The 8,923-nt window shown below is 50.1% G+C and overlaps 1 protein-coding gene across 1 annotated transcript in view; it reads left to right on the top strand.

Annotated features, from left to right (window-relative positions):
• Nucleotides 1-3,823: 3,823 nt before the first annotated feature.
• The window catches only part of NFATC2 (nuclear factor of activated T cells 2), a 107,272-nt gene continuing 102,172 nt past the window's right edge, over nt 3,824-8,923 (top strand). Inside the window, exon 1 of the mRNA XM_065893311.1 lies at nt 3,824-3,953. Coding sequence (XP_065749383.1) covers nt 3,824-3,953 — 130 coding nt within the window. The remainder of the gene's footprint in view (nt 3,954-8,923) is intronic.

Raw genomic sequence — 8,923 nt, 5'->3', positions numbered from 1 at the left:
AAATGCTCTTGAATGGAGCTGAATTCCTGGGCCAGGGTCAGACGTGTGCTAGGAGTTTCAAACTCTCAGTGGCCTCACGAGCTTCGCATTGCACTTTTATTGGGGAACCCGGAGAAAAACCAAAAGGCTAGGGCCTCCGCGATGAGGCCAGTGGCAGGGCAGAGGGAAGGTTGACAGAGCTGCACTGTCAAGACCTCTATCCCACCCCCCAGCTTCCTGCTGTGGCCTCTGAATGCATAAAGGTCATGTATTCTGCCCCTAGCCCTTGCTTTGAACGACACAAATTATTTATTTTGGAAATGAAAATATGCCTTCCCCCACACCCAAGCCGCACCCTTCAAAGTGGCCTTTAGAGAAAACCCTCTTACTTCCCACTGCTCTAGCGGAAACTTTGTTATGGGTCAGGGCCTAATTTGAACCCCTTCCCTTAAAGAACTATGATTTGGTGCAGATCCTAGAAACTTTAAAAATATATCCACTGTTCAGAGGAACAACTTAGACAATTAGAGTATTATTTAGAATGTCCTGAACCATTCTCATAAGACTGAAGTCTTTGTAGCAGTTTATCAGTTGTAAAGTGATTTTTACCTTTATTATCTCATCCTATTATTGGGTATCTCAAGAGGATATCAGTTGGGGGTAAGAATTTAGATTCTTGCCCAAACAGTTGGGTGGCCAGAGGAAGCCTCAGGGAGGAGGGCCCTTAAAGAGCAATATAAGGATCTTACATACACGAGGACAAACTCTTTTACCCATCCATCCATCCATCTACTCTCCATCCATCATCCATCCATCCACTTATCCATCCATCCATTTATCCATTTATCCATCCATCCATCTATTCATCCATTTATCCATCCATTCACCCATTTGTCCATCCATCATCCATCCATCCACTCATCCACCCATCCATCCATTTATCCATCCATCCATCTATTCATCCATTTATCCATCCATTCACCCATTTGTCCATCCATCCATCCATCATCCATCCATCCACTCATCCATCCACTCATCTATCCATCTGCATATCCACACATCCATGGTACATAAAGCTGTGAATGAGGCACTCATGACCCCTGCCCTAATGGGTCTCATAGGCTAGTGGAGATGAATTGGCCAAGCCTGGATCATTTGTTCACTTCTTTGCCAGGGGACTATGTGACAGCTGGGTTGATAATTTTACCAAGATTGTATCAAGAGTCGTTTCCCAAAGGAACACACTGGGGTGCTGTTATCAGAAGAAGTGGGGAATGATGCCAGGGAGGCAAAATCAATAGATGTCCACTAGATTAGAGGCATTTAATCATCATGGATGGAGGGATGAAAAGGGACACTTGAGGATGACACCAGCCTTTCTCCTTTTCTATATCACAAGGACTGGTTGGTTCCTTTGTTTATCCCTGACCAAGTTTCAGGGTTTGGATTTTGAGTCCTGTCATAGGGACCCAAGAGCATCCATCTCCTTCTAGATACTTGGCTCTAAGTGTTGCAGCCTGGGTCACCGCCTCTCCTCGACCTAAATCTATCAGCCACCCCTAAGATGCTTGTTGGATACACCCAATATACGTATGCCTATGCTTAGGAAACAAAGAAGAGGATTTGTTTCTGCTCTGACAACCAGAAAGTGCTTCCCAAGACTCTGAAAGTTCACAAATCTTGAGCCAGGCCCAGGACCCTGGAATGGAGTTTGTGTCTATATTAGTGATTCGGGCCACACATTGGAAGCATCTGGGGAGCTTTTACACAGTACTGATGCCTGGGCCTCAAACATTCTGATTATAACTGGCCCCTCCTGGGGCCCAGGCATTTGAAGTTTTTGAACAGCTCTCCAGGTGAGTCTAATGTGTAGCTTGGGTTAAGAGCCACTGGTCTAAGTGCAATTTGGAAAGCCCTATTCATTGCTGTGTCTCTTTGCTAACAGGATAGAAACATGATGAGGGTAGAGACCATGTCCTGCTGATGGCTGCATCCCCAAGATCTGTAGCAGTGCCAGGTACCAAGCAGGTGCCCAGTAAAGATTTGTGGAATGAATGATGATTGATAGCTTCACACAAACCCCTTAACGGAGCAGAGATGGCTCTCCCTGAAGAGTGCATCTTCTCTATACTTCTGGCACGTGGGGAAGGGTTAGAGTCAGTCCCCAGCTGATATCAAGCTGTGGTTCTCAGGGACTCCTTGAACCTCTCCCACCTACTTTTCTGATCCAGCGATTCTCAACACTGGCTGCCCTTTAGATTCATCTGAGGTCATTAAAAAAACCCAAAAAAACAGCTTTGGGTGTTCCAGTTCAGTGGGTTTGGATTGAAACGTGGAAACAGGCATTTTTTTAAAAAAAGTGTCTCAGGTGATGCTAACGTGGCATAAAGGTTGAGGCCACTGCTCTCATCTCACCGTTTTTACCTGTGAGTCTGTTTTCTGACTTTAGCTAACTTGGTCCGAGACCCCTGGAAGTGTTTCATGGGGGGTGGTAGTAGGTTCTTATGTACTGTTCCCCAAATGTACCTGTTCATAACATTCACCTTGGGTGCCTGCTTAAAAATACACAACCCTGAGCCTTTACTCCAGACTTAGGGTTTCAGAAGCTCCAGTGAGGGGCCTGGGAATCTGTGTTTTTAACAAGCGTCCAGGCGTACTTGTCACCTGCCAACCTCTCCACCTGCACTGCCCTCCTTCCTGGTCTCCCACACAAGAACACCTTCTGGCTCTCACTTTCTTTTGGTTCCCACCGCCGGAACACTCTTCCCCCAGATCCTCCCATCAGTCTGGTTCAACCAAATGCTACCTTCCCAGAGAGGCCCTACCTGACCACCGAAGTGACCAAAGCCTCGTGAACCCCCAGCCTTTACCTTATATCTCTGGTGAGTTCTCTCCTGACACCTTACGGGGATGATCTTTGCTCCCCTGTTTATCTCCTGCATGACTCTTCCCCCACCAGAAACTGAGCCCCAGCAGTGTCTGGTTCATGCTGGGTCCCCGGCACCTGGCCAAGAGGTATAGATGTAAAGGTGGGACTTGCGCTCTGAGAGTATCTCTGATTCTTTCCCAGGTCCTGGGAATTGAGTTCAGGGGCACTCAGGTGACTGATGTACGTGAAAACCATGCCACAGCTGTGGGTAGAGAGGCACCTGGAGACACGAGTCTGCAAGAGAAGGGCGTGGGTGCACTCCCTCCCCCATCCCCCCATCCCCCCATCTCCCGCCCCCTTAGATTAGAAAAGAGGAAAAAGGTTGGGATCAGCCGGTCATAGAGGGCAAACGACAAGAGGCTTTCTCATCCGGAGGATCCGGCAGGGGCGCAGAGCTCACCGCGGGGAGGATAGGAGCAGCGGCCGCACCAGAGCGCCTGGCGATGGCCCCGGCGGGTTGCTGCGCGCGGTGCCCGGGTAGTGCGGCCAGGGCAGTGCGGCCAGGGCCAGGGGGCGGCCTCCTTCCTCCTGGGCCCGCCCGCCACTCCTCCCCTCCCTTCCCCCCTCCCTCCCCGGGTCCCTGGGTGGCGGCCCCGCCCCCGCCGACCCGGCCGCGCTGTCCCCGCCTCCCCTCTCCCCTCCCCGGGCTGCAACAGGTGCCTCCCGGAGCAGGAAGCCCGCGCCGCCGCCGCCGCCGCCGCCGCTGCTAAGCTCCCGCGGGAGCGTCCAGGACCCGCTGCGCCAGGCGCGCCGTCCCTGGACCCGGCGTGCGTTCCCACGAGGGCAGTGACCCCGCCGCTCCACCCGCCTCTCCGCCCCGCTTCCTGCCTCCTTCGCCACCCCCGACGAGGGCCCAGGAGACAGCCGAGCCTGCCCTCGCCCCCGGCCCGCCGCCCTCCCAACGCTCTGCGCGCCATGGACGCCCAGGAGCCGCAGCCCGACCCCGACGGCGGGGGCGCCCCGGGCCACGAGCCTGGAGGCAGCCCCCAAGACGAGTTCGACTTCTCCATCCTCTTCGATTATGACTATTTGAATCCTATCGAAGGTCGGTGGAGGCTCGCCCCGGCTTGGCCTCCGAGCCCGGGCTGGGGCTTGGGCCTGGACAGTGGACACAGGGCCCCGTTTTGCCCCACGTGTCACACTTACTGGGGGGCCTGGAGCGGGGGGGGTGCCTCTCCCCCCGGCTGAGAGGGAGGGCGCGAGGCGTCAGGGACTGCAGCCGCCTTTAGGGGGCGCTAGGCTCACTCTGCCTGGTAGGGCGTTGGTTTCCAGTTACTTCTCCCTGATTGTCACTGGTAGCAAAGCCAAGGGTGGCAGGGGTCTCAGCTGGCCTCTTGCCTGCAGCTGGTCGTCAGAGGGCAGAGGAAGCTACTGGTTTGCCTTTGGAGGGAGGAGATGAGGAAGCCAGAGAATGGAGTTCGTGGGAAGGGGCTGGTGCAAACAGAGGGCAGGTGAAGCGGATCCTCACACCTCCGGGCACCACCGCGTGCGAGCCCGTCGTTGGGGACTTTGTGTTGACACTAAGGAAGAAGTTGTCTGTATCTAATGCTGGAGGGTGGTTTGACTTAATCTTGGGCGGCTGGCCCATTTCCTCCCTCGGGTCTGCCGCTGTGTTTGCACATCACCCCGCATGGCTCAGTGTGAGCTTCATTAAGGGATCCCCCACCCCGCGGTCATCATGGCTGTGGGCGGTTGTGGATTCAGGAAGATGCAGGCTGTTCCTGCCTCAGCGACCTGTTGGTCGGTGCCTTCAAGTGCGCTCTGCGCTGGGGACCGGGGATTTCCCCAGGCTGGGCCGTCATTTCACGTGTTTAACAGGAGCCTTGGTCAGAAGGAGAAGGTGGTGCACCCAACCTCACTGTATTTTTCTGGTTAGCAGGTTGTCTTGGGGAAAAAAAAAACAACCCAACTAGGCTTCCTGATTTTGACAGCCTAGCCCAGCCAGTGCTTATTGAAGCCTCTGGGGCAGGCCTGGTGGTAACTTCCAGATGCACTTGGGCTTGGCTGCATTAGGGAAAGCAGGAAGGGGTTGTGCTGCCTGCTATGTGTAGGAGGCCTTTTCCGGACTCTCCGGGGCTTGCTGTTTCCCAGAGATGCTGGGTTAGGCAGAGAAGTTTTAACTTTCCTTCCACAGCGTCTTCAGGTGAAGCTCCTTAGGTGAGGGGCTTGCTTTGATTTCGGAGACGCCCTCACTCGGATACCAAGTGAAGATGGTAATTCGTAATTATTCTCTATTTTGGCTGGAGGTGGAAATAATTATCCAGCCAAAGAGACCAGTCTTCTTGAGTTGCAATCCGGAGGCCATCCTTTGCTTTGAGAAGATACAGTTAAGAATCTGCAAATGATCCCTCTAGCATCAGTGGTCTTGCTGTTTGTTGAGATTAAACTCATGTTTTGCAGGGAACTAATACTTACACCCCTCCCAGATTCACAATCAACGAATTTTTTTTTTTTCCTGCAGTGGGGAGAGATTTCCGGGGAAACAGTTTCCAAGCCAAATCCGATGGGAGGTACTTTTCATAGTTTTTCTTGGCAAGGGGTGCTTGGTGGCTGCCAGAGGGGTGTCTAAATGACCACAATGAAGGCCCCAGAATCTATTTCTTAAAAATAAACTTTATTTTTTGGACCAGTTTTAGATTTACAGAAAAGTTGTAAAGATAGTACGGCAAGTTCTCATATACCCAGCACCGCACCAAGCCCCCATATGATGAGCATCTTACATTAGTTGATACATTTGTTATAATTAATGAGCCAATATTATGATACAGTATTATGGACCTAAGTCCGTACTTTATTCACATTCAGACTGTCGTTTTTTATTTTATTTTATTTTTTTTTCATGAGCTTGACAGTTTTGAGGAGTACTGATCAAGTACATTGTAGAATGTCGCTTCAGTGGGATCTTATGTTTTTCTTATGGTTAGACAGGGCTATGGGTTTTGGGGGAGGAAGACCACAGAGGTAAAGTGACCATTTCCATCACATCATATCGAGGGTACGTACTGTCAGCATGATTTATCACTACTGATGATGGCCTTGACCACCTGGCTGAGGTAGCCTTTGGCAGGTTCCTCCACTGTAAGGTTACTCCTTTCTGAACTGTGCTCTTTGGAAAGAGGTCACTGTGTGCAGCCCCGCTTAAAGAGTGAGACGCTATGCTCTGAAATCTGTAAAATAATGACCCCTTGCTGGGAAGTCGGCAGCACAGAAACATCATGGCTCAGGAAGAGAAGGGATGTCGGGAGCCTTGAGAGGCTAAAGCGAGCTGTCCCAGATGTGGGTCTGGCTCACCCAGATGTTAATAGCAGTCCCCTCTCTCTTCTTCCACATGATGGGTCTCCCCAAGGGCCAACACTAGCCCTTACCTTGCTGTTGGGCTTTGTCCCAGGTGACAGTAAGTTGGTGATGCACATGGGGTGTTCTCCTTAACTCTGGGCGTGGGCTTGGTGAAAAACCAAAGAGGGAAGGGGACTGCTCATGGGCCAGATGTTGTCAGAAGTTGGTGTCGGCACTTAGGGAATTTGGGGGAAGTCGGGTGCACGTTTTATGGAGATTGAACATGTGGCAGGTGTTTGTTAGCTCGTGTAGTACCCCTCCGACCCTAGCAGGTAGGCACTGTTGTCACCCTCGTTTTACAGAGGAGGATGCAAAGGCACAGAGAGGTGAAGGAATTTTCCTGAGAAAGCAGGGCTGGTAAACGGCAGAGCTGAAATATGAACCTGGCTGTCCCGCTCCAGAGCCTGTTTTCTGTTCCTCGTTCCCTCTCTTGATGAGAGACACGTGTAAAGCAGTTTGTTAGGGGCCTGGTACCATGCAAGACTGGAATTTAAAACATTTACCAACAGAGTGATCTTGGAAAAGTCATCTAACCTCTCCAGACCTCTGTTTGCTCAGCTGTCACGTGACTGAAATGATAGTACTCACCTCATGGCGGTGTTTGCCTTGAATGGCTTAACCCACTTAAATCAGTTAACACAGAGTGTGATTTCTCACTAGCTTTTTATTAAAGCCTTGATTTTGTTAATAGAGGTGCTCAGTAATGTGAGTCATTATTCATTTACTCATCCATCTAACTATTGAGCACCTATGGTGTTAGATCCTGGGGATATAATAGGAAATGAGACTCAGTCCCTGCCCTCAATGAGTTAGAGCCTCTAATTGTCTTCTCTCGTCTAATTGCATTGACTGGTACCTCCAGTAGCATCTACATGGTACTGGAAAGTAGACATCTTTGCTTTGTTCCTGACCCCAGCAGGAGTACCTTCAGTGTTGGCTTTGGAATCGAGACATATGTATTTAATTACGTAAAGGAAGTATTCATCCATTTCTATTTTCATGAGAGTTTTGATTAAGAATGGGAGTTGAGTTATGCTGTAGACGTTTTAGCATCTATGGAAAAATATATGATTTTATTCTTCTAAGATCGCTTATATTAATAGATTTCCTAATATTGAAATATTCCTGGTATCACCCCCACTTGCTCACTGTGTATTATTTTCTTGTGGTGATGGGGCCGGCATCTACTGGATAATATTTTGTTCAGGATTTCTTTTAGCGGTATGTATGAGTGATATTTGTCTGTAATGTCCATTTTGGTATGCTGTTAGGTTTAAATTTCTTTCCTTCTCTATGTTCGGGAACGGCATGTGTATTATTGGGACTATCCAGTTTCTACAGTTGCGATAGAATTCCTCTGTGACGCCATCTAGATCTGGTGCCTTTTCATGGGGGTGGTTCTGCGATAGCTTTCTTGATTGTGTCTATGGGAACTGGTCTGTTTACGTTTTCTATTTCGACTGGAGTCAATTTTGGTAAACTTTATCTTTCTAAGAAATTATTTATTTCCCTTATCTGGATTTTCAGATTTATTTGCCTAGAGGCATTCAAAGTAAACTCTTATTTTTTTCTACTGAGGGAGAGAGCTAAGTATGTAGTAATACTGATAGAAAGAATGGGGACGGGACTGTGGGAGTCCTGGCCAGTGCTACTGAGCCCACCTTGGAGGGGAGAGGTGTGCTGGCTGTGATCAGACAGATCAGAAGTTTAATTTCTTTGTGTGTGCTTGTGAAGTCAATGCATTCTTACTACTCCCAACTTGTAATACACTGGGAGAGACGGGCTGGTCCTGGGAATACCCGGTCACCTCCCAGAGGTGCCGGATCTCCTCCGGGCTCTGTTGGGACTGAGCGCTTGCTTCTGGTCTACCTCAGTGGGTCTGGTGTGTCCCTCCTCCGATTCCTGGTAAGCCGATGCACGTGGCATTAACTTTGACCTTTCAGAAAGGAAAATGGACTCCCGGTCATTGCTTGTAAAGTTTCCTCTGGTGATCCTTAAACTTTTCGGGTCACAGCCCTTTGAAAGACTGATAAAAGCCATAGATCCCGTACGCTGTAGAAGCACACTGCACACCCTCCTGCACTGCTCCCCCCTCCACAAATCCCCACCCCAACCAGCATCCCCTCTGCCCCCAGCGCACCTTTTATACCATTTCCAAGTAGCGTCACGGGCCCTGCTGGAGCCCTAATGTCCCCTGCACTTGACTCAGGGCCCCCTGCTCTCAACCCATTCACAGGGCACAATTTAAACCTCATTCTTTCAGCGCTCACTCACCGAATGCTGGTTTTGTGCCAGGCCCCGTAGGGGTACAGAGACGAATGAGATATGGTCCTGCCCTTGCCTGGCCCCCAGGCCAATGTGGGACACAGCCTGGTAAACAAATTGGGACAAATGAGGTGCTGGGATATAGTATCTTGGGTTTTTTTTTTTTGGTGCTTACTAAAAATAGAGCTCTACCCTAAGCAAGCAGTTCGCTAAACACATGTGACATTCAGAGACGTTGCCGTCTGTGTCGAGTTAAGGACAGGCCTTAATAAGCTTGCTTTGTACAAATAGTGTCTCCAGGTGCAGCTGGAAAGGTGAAATGAGGGCTGAACTGAGCCGCGGCCTCGTCAAGGGAGTCAAAAGGACTAGGGAGAAAGTTGCCTTAATCACTCTTCACTATTGCACACATGCCAT

Source organism: Phocoena phocoena, chromosome 15, assembly GCF_963924675.1.
Source record: "Phocoena phocoena chromosome 15, mPhoPho1.1, whole genome shotgun sequence".
Classification (NCBI taxonomy): Eukaryota; Metazoa; Chordata; class Mammalia; order Artiodactyla; family Phocoenidae; genus Phocoena; species Phocoena phocoena.
Note: the sequence above shows the minus strand (reverse complement) of the source record. Positions and strands in the feature narration are given on the sequence as shown.